At 48.4% G+C, this 10758-nt stretch overlaps 1 protein-coding gene across 1 annotated transcript in view; it reads right to left on the bottom strand.

Annotated features, from left to right (window-relative positions):
- Positions 1-4663: 4663 nt before the first annotated feature.
- TP53 (tumor protein p53) overlaps positions 4664-10758 on the bottom strand; it is an 18596-nt gene continuing 12501 nt past the window's right edge. The window contains exons 2-11 of the mRNA XM_012655616.1: positions 9286-9387; positions 9111-9132; positions 8752-9018; positions 8126-8309; positions 7933-8045; positions 7605-7714; positions 7172-7296; positions 7007-7080; positions 6145-6251; positions 4664-5534 (exon numbers count right to left, since the gene is read on the bottom strand). Coding sequence (XP_012511070.1) covers positions 5453-5534; positions 6145-6251; positions 7007-7080; positions 7172-7296; positions 7605-7714; positions 7933-8045; positions 8126-8309; positions 8752-9018; positions 9111-9132; positions 9286-9359 — 1158 coding nt within the window. The 5' untranslated portion in view covers positions 9360-9387 and the 3' untranslated portion in view covers positions 4664-5452. The remainder of the gene's footprint in view (positions 5535-6144; positions 6252-7006; positions 7081-7171; positions 7297-7604; positions 7715-7932; positions 8046-8125; positions 8310-8751; positions 9019-9110; positions 9133-9285; positions 9388-10758) is intronic.

The following is a 10758-nucleotide window of genomic DNA, read 5'->3' as shown; positions in this document are numbered from 1 at the left end:
TCCCCTTATTAATTTGTTAGAGACCTTTGATAAATTTTTTTCTGTATTGCGAAATTTCCCCCAATCCATTGTTTGCTTCTTGACTTCGTGGTATCTTTTACCATTAATAGGTTTTTGCAGCTAGCGCAGTGACTCACGTCTGTAATCGCAGCACTTTGGGTGGCAGAAGCAGGGGATTGCCTAAAGCCAGGAGTTCAAGACCAGTCTGGGCAATCTAGCAAGACTCTCTCTCCTTAGAGAATAACAGATACTAAAAGTTTTTTGGTTTCCATATAGTCAAATTTGCTTATTCTTTTGTAGTTTCTGGGTTTCTAGTCATTAGGGTATACTCGCATTTTCCAGAATTTTTTTTTTTTTGGTGGGATTTTAATTTCATTTTAATTTTTACATTCACTTTAGTTCATCTGGTTTATTTACTGGCATGTGTAGTATAAATTAGAGGTCCAATTTTATTTTTCCAGTTTTGCCAGCTTCATTTATTTTTTATAAATGCTAATTTGGCCATATAATTTTCCTATATACTGACATCTACTTCTGTATTCTTACTTACTCCCCCTGGCTTGTCTAGTATTCCATATGCCAAGCCATAGTGATCTGATTCAGCAGTGTTTTTTTGTTTTTTTTTTAAAGACATTGATATTTCAGAGACAGGGTCTGGATTTGTTGCTCACGCTGACCTTGAACTACTGGGCTCAAACGATCCTCCAGTCTCAGCCTCCTGAGTAGCTGGGATTACAGGTGTGTGCCACTGCACCCTGCTAAATGGAATGTTTTCTTGTTCTTTTATTTTCTCAGTGCTTTTGCTGGAAGATAAAACTAATTTTTTTTTTTTTTTTTTGAGACAGAGTCTCACTGTGTTGCCCGGGCTAGAGTGCCGTGGCGTCATCCTAGCTCACAGCAACCTCAGACTCCTGGGCTCAAGCGATCCTCCTGCCTCAGCCTCTCGAGTAGCTGGGACTACAGGCATGCGCCACCATGCCCGGCTAATTTTTTTTCTATATATTTTTAGCTGTCCGATTAATTTCTTTCTATTTTTGGTAGAGACGGGGTCTCGCTCTTGCTCAGGCTGGTCTCGAACTCCTGAGCTCAAACGATCTGCCCACTTCAGCCTCCCAGAGAGCTAGGATTACAGGCGTGAGCCACCGCGCCCGGCCAAGATAAAACTAATATTTTTCTATTTACTACCCAATCTACCTTACTAAATTCTTCTAATTTCATAAAATCTCTAGTAAAGTCTTTTGAGTTTTTTTTTTTTCTTTTTGAGACAGAGTTTCGCTCTGTTGCCTGGGCTAGAATGCCGTGGCATCAGCCGGGCTCACAGCAACCTCAAACTCCTGAGCTTAAGCAATCCTTCTGCCTCAGCCTCCCTAGTAGCTGGGACTAGATCGTGTGCCATTGCACCCGGCTATTTTTTTCTATATATTTTTAGTTGTCTAGCTAATTTCTTTCTATTTTTAGTAAAGATGGGGTCTCGCTCTTGCTCAGGCTGATCTCAAACTCATGAGCTCAAACGATCCTCCTGCTTCAGCCTCCCAGAGTGCTAAGATTATAGGAGTGAGCCACCGTGCTCGGCCAAGTCTTTTGAGTTTTTAGGTACATAATGCCATGACCAAAAAGGCAGATGTGTGTATATATACACACATTTTTTGGTCCTCTTGAATGCACTAAAACCAGCGTTAATGGATATCCCTAGATAGTTCTTGATTTTAATTGAACTTATCTTAGAGTTTAATTATTTAGGATAATATTGACTTATTGGTATTCCATTAGCAGTCTATTACTGTTTTAATTAAAGTGTTATTTTTTTTAATGACTGGTTGCAGAAATTTAATCAAATTCCTTTCAGCAGCTGCTGATACCATATAACTTTTCAATTTATTAATATAATGAATTATGTTGATAGATTCTCTGCTAGTAAACCAACTTTGTGCTTCTGGAACAAACTATTTTGTTACAGTGTAATTTTTTGGATTCATCAATATATTCATATTTTATTTAGAGATTTTGCATCTATATATTTATAAATTAATTTGGTTTGTAGTTTTGTAATCTTTACTGTATTAACATTCCATGAAGTCAGCATAATTTTAAATGAATTAGAGATTTCACTCTTTTCCCATGGCCCAGAATAGTTTAAATATTGGACTATTTAGTTCTTTTTTTTTGTTTGAGACAGAGTCTCACTCTGTTGCCCGGGCTAGAGTGCCGTGGGATCAGCGTAGCTCACAGCAACCTCAAATTCCTGGGCTCAAGCAATCCTCCTGCCTCAGCCTCCCAAGTAGCTGGTACTACAGACATGTGCCACCATGCCCAGCTAATTTTTTTCTATATATTTTTAGTTGTCCAGCTAATTTCTTTCTATTTTTTTTAGTAGACACGGGGTCTCACTCTTGCTCAGGCTGGTCTCAAACTACTGAGCTCAAACGATCCACCCGCCTCTGCCTTCCAGAGTGCTAGGATTACAGGCGTGAGCCACTGTGGCCAGCTGACTATTTGGTTCTTGATCTTTGTTTTTTTCAACCAGCTCTTGAGTTTTTCTTTTTAAAATGTGTGTGTCTCTTTCTCTTTCTCTCTCTCTATATATTTTAGGCCCCTGCTTTTGGATTTACCCTTTCAACCAAATGTTTTTTCTTTCAATAATTTCAGTCTGTACCTTTTAGGATATATACTAGGTCCTTTCCTTAATGATGAGAACATTTAAGGCTATACAATTTCCTCAGGGTATGACTTTTAGATTTGGAGATCCTGCGTTCCTAAAATGAGGGAGAAAAATTTTCTAAATTGAAAAATAGGATATACTGATTTAAGATTGTGAATTGCAAGTCTGGATTGGAGTCATGTGGAAATTGGGAGATCTGATTCCAGACCTCATTGGGATAAGGCCTGGGCTCTTTGAGCCTGAGGTTGGGGGCCGTGTCTGCCATAGACCCCCCAGGGCCTAGAGCAGTGCCTGGCACAGAGTAGGCACCAATGAATACTTACTGACTAGAAGGGACAGATGACTGAACACAACACGAGGGAAGGCCAGCAAGTGGAACCAGAGAGGTTATGGACTCACCAAAGGTCACACAGCTCATAGCAGAGCTGGCCTGAAATCCCAAACCTCATTAATTCTCAATCCAGGGATCTATCAGCTCACAAGCAAGGGATTAGCAGAGTCAGAATGGATCTGCCTTCTGAAACAGTACAGTAGAAATAAAAACAGAGCTAGTGACACAATCTAGGGAAATGTTGAGGGTTAAGGGGGTGCTACATGCTGGACAAAAAGGGAACTTTTCCGTTTACTTGAAATTTGCAGAGTAATCTAAGTGTCCTTACCATGTGCACACACACACACAAATGGTAACTGTGTGTGATGATGGATGTGTTAATTAATTTATGTAATAATTTCACGGTATATACTATTTATCAAATTGTCACATTGTATATCTTGAATATATACAATTTGGGGGGGGTGTCACATGTATCTCAATAAAGCCTAAAAAGAAAAAAAGAAAGAGGCCTTATCAAAGTGACCCGTCTACAGAAGCAAGGAGAGGGACTGAGTTTCAAGGGCTCTGGTTCACCCAGTGGGTAGGGACAGATGTTTAAGCTAAAGGTGTCTGAAATAGGTGGATCCAGGTCTCCTGGGGAGAGTGTTTGGCATTCCCTAGTATGGTAGTCCTGAGGGCAGGAAGGCTGGTGGCTTCACAGCTCTCTGGGATCCTTGGGGCAAGGCAATGGGTCCCACTGGTACTTTAAGCCTGGTTGATAGGCTGAGGACAACGGCCCCAGAAGCCTCTTTGGACCTGAGCACCCCTCTCTAGCACCAGGTAGGAGGAAGGACAAGCCATGTGCCCCCCTGACTAACCATCCCTCCAAGCACTGGCTCAGGAAGCAGTGGGCGATGGGGAGAGCCTGCCCCAGCCCCCCTCCCTAGGAGCCAGCAGCACTGAGGACAGAATGGGCAGGGGGGTGCTGAGCTCCCCAACCCGACTCTCCTCCCTATCCCAAGAAGCCCTTTGAAAGGTTTTCCTGGCAGAGTTTAAAGCTTCAATTCATTCAACCGCCTGGCATGAGGCCCAGGATGAAGGATGCCGGGAAGGCCCCAGCCCCGCACCCCAACCCTTACCTTAGCTGCCCCTACTTTCCTGGGACCCCTGCTGGCAGGCCTCCCACTGGCCTCTCTCCATCCAGTGGCACCCACCCCTTTTCTCCTTGGGAACCCAGGTATCCTGCCACTTTCCTGTGGAGCAGATGGCCACCCCGGAGGCTCAGGCTTGCTAAATCAGACATTTAAATCCCATAATCCTTGGTGAGAGGCTGGTGAGGGGGCAGCAGCCCATCCCTAGAAGCAGGGGAGGGAGAGAACCTTGTGCCAGCCCTGGTAGGAGGGGAGGAGGGACAGTTGGTTCCCTGCTTGTGAATGGAGTCAGCCCCCTCCCTTGTTGTCATGCAGCCCACAGACTGACCCAGTCTCCAGCCTTTGTTCCCCTCCCGGAACCTGGGCATTGGGCCCCCCCAGCCTGCACTGCCTGGAGACTCAGGTGGCTGCCTCCCAACTTCACCTCCCCACTCACCCCTGCACCTGTGGCCCGGCAGCCTGCACTGGCACCCACCCCTCAGACACACAAGTGATATAAAATTTTATTGTAAAATAAGGAATGGATATAAAAATGGGATATAAAAAGGGAAGAGAAGGGGTGGGGGTAACAAATGCAGATGTGCCTTGCAGAGTGTAAAAGAAACTGACCCTGAGTATTTGGGGGAAGAAGTAAAACAGGTCTTGGTGGATCCAGATCCTACACAAGAGATGGAATCCTCCGGGGTGTGGGATGGGGCGAGACTTCCTTTTAGGTGCCAAGGTTCACCAAGAGGTTGGACAGGACATGGCTGAGTTTAAAATCTCAGTAGAGACTTGGAAACTTCCAATATACCCACCAATGGGAACAGGGAACAGGCACCCCAGGAGAGGGCCAAATTCTGGACTCCATGTAATAAAAGGTGGCTTTGAGATCAGACATACATCCTTTCACTAACCCTCACAACAGACTCCGTGAGGTAGGTGCGATTATCCGCATTTCACAGATGTGGCCACTGAGGCCGGGGGAAATTAAACAACCAGAAACGGCTCCCTGCTTAGTAGAGGAGAACTGGGCTTCCCACCCAGTGCGTGGCTGATTGTAAAATCTAACCCTTACATGGAAGAACATTTTCTTACCTCTCCCAAACATTCCTCACAGTAAAAACCTTAAAAGCTAAGCCAGTATGTCCTAGTTCCTACCACTCTGCCCCCAAAATACCAGTGCAGGCCTACTTCTTCAGTAGAGCCCCGGGCCAAGGCTGACAGAAGAATTCCTGGGTGTTTCTGAGGCACACCCACAGCAAGCAGGGGGTTCCTGAGTCCCAAAATGCAGAAGGGAAGTTGGGTACGGGTAGAGGGCTGCCAACGGGGGACAAGAAGCAGAGGGCGTCAATCCGAGTCAGGCCCTTCTCTCTTGAACATCAATTTTTTATGGCGGGAGGTAGATTGCCCCTTCTTGGACTTCAGGTGGCTGTGGGAGACAGAAGAGGGGAGGAGGAGAGATGACATCACATGAGTGATAGGGTCTGGGCCCCTCTTCCTTGATCAAGGCTTTCAAGGGCCTTGGAACAAGGGAAATTTAAGATGGCCACCACCACATGCAGACAGGCTTACTGAGCATCTTGGGGTATTTGAGCATATTAATCTCTTAATCTTCCCTTACCCCATTTTATAAATGAGGAAACTGAACCTGAGAGGGGGAGTCACAAGGTCACCCAGGACCTGATAGTACTTGTCAGGGCTGAGTATCTGACCCTAAACCCAGGCTCTGTCTAACATTTCCATGCAATTATCAGGCCCCTCCTTGAGATTCCCCCAGCTCTGGGCTAAGAGATGCTGAGAAGGGCAGAGAAGTATCCACACTCATCCCTGAGTTTGAAGGGTCTGTGGATCTACTGAGGCAGGAAAGTGGTTGTACCATACTAAAGGAGGCAGACTAAAAAATGTTTACATGGGGCAGGGACCCAGTGGGATGGGATTAGCTGCCTTTAACCATGAAGGCAGGATCAGAATGGAATCCTATGGCTTTCCAACATAGGAAGGCAGGAGAGTAGGGCTGGGAAGGGGCCCAGGTCACTTACCTGGAGTGAGCCCTGCTCCCCCCTGGCTCCTTTCCAGTCTGGGCATCCTTGAATTCCAAGGCCTCATTCAGCATTCGGAACATCTCAAAACGTTCACGCCCACGGATCTGCAGCAGGGAAGGACAGGGATAAGGAAGGACAGATAGTCTCTAGCTTAAGATGGTTCAACTTACAATTTTTTGACTTTACGATGGTACAAATGCAAGTCACATTCAGTAGAAACCATACTCCAAGAACTCATACAACCAAGTTTTTCACTTTCAGTATATTATTTACTAAATTACATGAGCTATTCAACACTTTAATATAAAACAGGCTTTGTGTTAGATGATTTTGCCCAACTGTAGGCTAACATAAGTGCTCTGAGCACATTTAAGGCAGGATAGGCTAAGCTATGATGTTCGATAGTTTAGGTGTACTAAATGCGTTTTCAACTTACGATGAGTTTATCAGGAAGTAACACCAAGTCAAGAAGCATCTGTATCGGGTATTTTCATGCTCTCTTTAACAATTTTCTTTTTGAAATGTGGTCCTTTAAAATGTATATTATGGTACAAGTTGGTGTTTTGAAGTTAGGTACCACCAGGAGCCATTGTCTCTGAGGCACCACTGCCCTCTAATGGCAAATGCCCTAATTGCAGGCAAAGCAGGCTAGAAGAAAATAGCATTTTGAGTGACAGACTTGAAATTTTCAACCTGATAATATTAACTTTACAAGAGTCAGGGACATGAATAGAGCAAAGAATGGACAGAGAAACTGGGCCTGACCTCATATTCCCTACATTTATATCTTTTCTTCCATTATCCAATCCCACTTAGTATATGCAAGAAACTGTGCATCTGTCTCTCTCAGACTTGGTACCTGAAGGGTGAAAAATTCTCCATCCAGTGGTTTCTTCTTTGGCTGGGGAGAAGAGCAGGTGCTGGTGGGCAGTGCTGGGAAAGGGGCAAGGAAAGGTGAGAAAAGAGTGAATCTGGGGCAGAACCATACCCTCTGCCTCCTCCACCTCTTGTCCTGCCTGGTTACCTCGCTTAGCGCTCCCAGGGCAAGGCTCCCCTTTCTTGCGGAAATTTTCTTCCTCTGTGCGCCGGTCTCTCCCAGGACAGGCACAAACACGTACCTCAAAGCTATTCCGTCCCAGCAGGTTCCCACTACCCAGGGTAAGAAGGGAGAAGCAGGAGGCATTAAGGAAGTCCGGTCCTACCTGCCCTCTTTCACAAACCAGGTCTACCCACTCCCAACTGCCCTTGTCCTAGCTGGAGCCTAAGCTCCAGCTCCAGGTCTACGGAAAAGAAGCTACAGGGGAGAGAGAGGCCCCAAAGCCAGAGAAAAGAAAACTGAGAGGCAGCAGTAGAGGAGATGCCCTGTGTGGGGATGGGGGGTAGTATGGAAGAAAGCGGTGTGGGGCAAGCCCAGGGGACAGAGGCTGGGGTGTGAAGGGTGGCCTGTGGCTCCCTACTTGGAGTCTTCCAGTGTGATGATGGTGAGGATGGGCCGCCGGTTCATGCCGCCCATGCAGGAACTGTTACACATGTAGTTGTAGTGGATGGTGGTACAGTCAGAGCCAACCTGGGACAGAACAGAAGCCCAGGGTGAGGCCTTTAGTCTCTGCAAGCTTCAGTTTCCACAACTGTGCAAGGGGGTAACCCATTTGCTCTGCACACCTCACAAGGTGTTGGGGAGGGGGCACAAGAGGCAGGAGAAAGCACTCCTGCCTCCCACCTGGATGGTCACTGGCAATCGCCTCCATCCCCTTCCCCCCTCCAGCCCCAGCTGCCAAACCAGACCTCAGGCGGCTCATAGGGCACCACCACACTGTGTCGGAAAGTGTTTCTGTCATCCAAATACTCCACTCGCAGATTTCCTTCCACCCGGATAAGATGCTGAGGAGGAGCCAGACCTAAGAGCACAAGGAGGAATCAGAGGCCAGGGCAGCCTGGACAGCCAGCTCCGTCCCCTCTCCGGCCTCCGGCTGCTCACCATCGCTATCCGAGCAGCGCTCATGGTGGGGGCAGCGCCTCACAACCTCCGTCATGTGTTGTGACTGCTTGTAGATGGCCATGGCGCGGATGCGGCTGCCTGGTGGGGGTGTGGAGTCCACCCACAGCTGCACGGGGCAGGTCTTTGCCAGCTGGCAAAACATCTTGTTGAGGGCAGGGGAGTACTGCAGGGAAAGGAAGGGGCAGAATAGAAAGTCAGGGGACAAGCAAACCAAGCGAAAGGGGGGTCAGGGGAACAAACCCTGCTCAAGCACCTGCTGGAAGCCGTGCACTGTGTGTGGAGGGCCGCTGGGGACAACAGGGTTGGGGTCTACACCTCAGAAGCTGCTTTTCAAAAGCCAAGGAATGAATGTGAGTGAAGGAAAAGGAAGAAAATTTCCATGTCCCCATGAGATGCTGAGTGTGACAGGAAGGATGAAAGCTGGAGGTCAAGGGGGAAAATCCAACTTTGGGACAGAGGTCAAAGGTCACAGATTAAATGGGTACAATGGAAAAAGACTGACAAGAAGCTGAAGGAGAATTCCTAAGTTCTGAACAGAAAAATGCAGGGGGATACAGCCAGGCTCGGAAAGGTCACATGAAAGCCAGCCCTTCAGGGCCACTGACCGTGCAGGTGACAGACTTGGCTGTCCCAGAATGCAGGAAGCCCAGACGGAAACCGTAGTTGCCATGGTAGGTTTTCTGGGAAGGGACAGAGGATGACAGGGGCCAGGCTGGCGCGGGGGCTGCTAGTGTAGGGGCAGCTGGCGCGGGGGCCGCTGGTTCAGGAGCCTCTGACATTCTGAGAGCTTCATCTGGGCCTTCGGTGAACAAGCCCACAAAGTCTTCTGGGTTCAGCATCAGATCGTCCACTGGCGGGGACAGCGAGGAGGACTGTGGTGGGCGAAATAAGAGTCAGAGGGCCAAGTTCCCAGCTCAGCAGTCCACCAACCAAGCCCTGGTCCCTGTCCATCCCTAGTCCTTACCAGAAGGTTGTTTTCAGGAAGTCTGAAAGACAAGAGCGGAAAGTCAGTACCGTGGATTTTTTGCTTCCCATGGGCCTCTGCTGGGGGTTGGGGATTGGGGATTGGGGTGGGCAGGGGACGGTGATCCTGCTGGGGGCTGGGCAGTGAGCCTGCCCCTCCTATGAGATCGACTCACAGTTTCCATAAGTCTGAAAACGTCTCCTGACTCAGAGGGGGCTCGATGCTGAGATCTGACTGCGGCTCCTCCATGGCAGTGACCAGGAACGCAATCTGGCTGCTGTGAGGGGAAAAGTGAGGATCTGGCATGAGACACACCCAACGCTGGGTCACCTGGGCCCGAGGAGGGAGGGTCTCCCTCCCCCAACACCATATCAGAGTCTGAGACACAGCACCACCTCCTGAGGAGCAGGAACAGAGCTGTTCCTTTACACCTTTTCTCTCCCAATCTCCAGCCACACCCCAGGCTGCTCCTGCCCACCTCGCCAGCCATACAGTTGAGGAAAAGATAACCGAAGAGGGACTTCCAACCTTCCCACCACTGCACGAATAGGCCCTGCCAAATCTGCACTCGATTTCCACCCGCCTTCTTGTTAAAGGATGTAGTAGCTCTCAGCCCACTTCCTCCACACGGGGAAGGACACCCACCTTGAACGCATCGTTCCCCACCCCATACACAGCTCCATTTCTCTGATCCCCTTCATTGCAAAGCTTCCTGAAGAACCAGTGTCACCTCCCACCCGCCCACACTCTGGGGAGCTCCTCACCCCTGCCTTCTTCCGTAATCTCTTCTCTTGCCAAACGCCCTCTCTTCTCCAGGATGCTCTGGCTAGACTGGCTGCCCTTCTCTGCTCATCGACTGGGGGTTCCCTCTATGAAGAGGACTCTGTCCCCCACCAATCCCCCCAGGCCGGCTCCTTCCCACTGAGACTTCACCATGAATGTCACACCTCCTTAGTGATGTCTCCCCGGACCACTCAATCAGCCAAACTCCATCAAGTCATCTATTTTAATTTCCATCACCCTGTTTTCGTTTTCACAGTACTTACACCGCCTGATACTTTTTCTGGTTTGTTCCATCTGTTTCCTCTAGTAGACTGTAAACTTCCTCAGGGCAGGGGAGTGATCTGTCACTATAGATCCTGTGCACCTGGTCAGGCTCAGTAAATGTGGTGAATAAGGGAATCACTGCACCCAGGCCAAGAGCAACGGGTCATGAGTGGTCGAGCAAGGTCAGAGGGGCTGCCCCTGTCTGGGTCAGGGTCTTGCAAAAGGCTATGCAACTGTAACTTCACCTTCTCTCAGACCAGCTTTCTAATGGCTTCACCATGCTATCTTCCTTTTTTTTTTTTTTTGAGACAGAGTCTCACTGTGTTGCCCTGGCTAGAGTGCCGTGGGGTCGTCCTAGCTCACAGCAACCTCAAACTCCTGGGCTCAAACAATCCTTCTGCCTCAGCCTCCCGGGTAGCTGGGACTACAGGCATGTGCCACCATGCCCGGCTAATTTTTTCTGTTTATTTTTAGTTGTCCAGATCATTTCTTTCTATTTTCAGTAGAGACGGGGTCTCGCTCTTGCTCAGGCTGGTTTCGAACTCCTGAGCTCAAACAATCCGCCCGCCTCGGCCTCCCAGAGTGCTAGGATTACAGGCGT

This window comes from Propithecus coquereli, unplaced genomic scaffold (genome assembly GCF_000956105.1).
Source record: "Propithecus coquereli isolate 6110/MARCELLA unplaced genomic scaffold, Pcoq_1.0 Scaffold482, whole genome shotgun sequence".
Classification (NCBI taxonomy): Eukaryota; Metazoa; Chordata; class Mammalia; order Primates; family Indriidae; genus Propithecus; species Propithecus coquereli.
The sequence above is the reverse complement of the archived record's forward strand: the minus strand, read 5'-3'. Positions and strand labels throughout refer to the sequence as shown.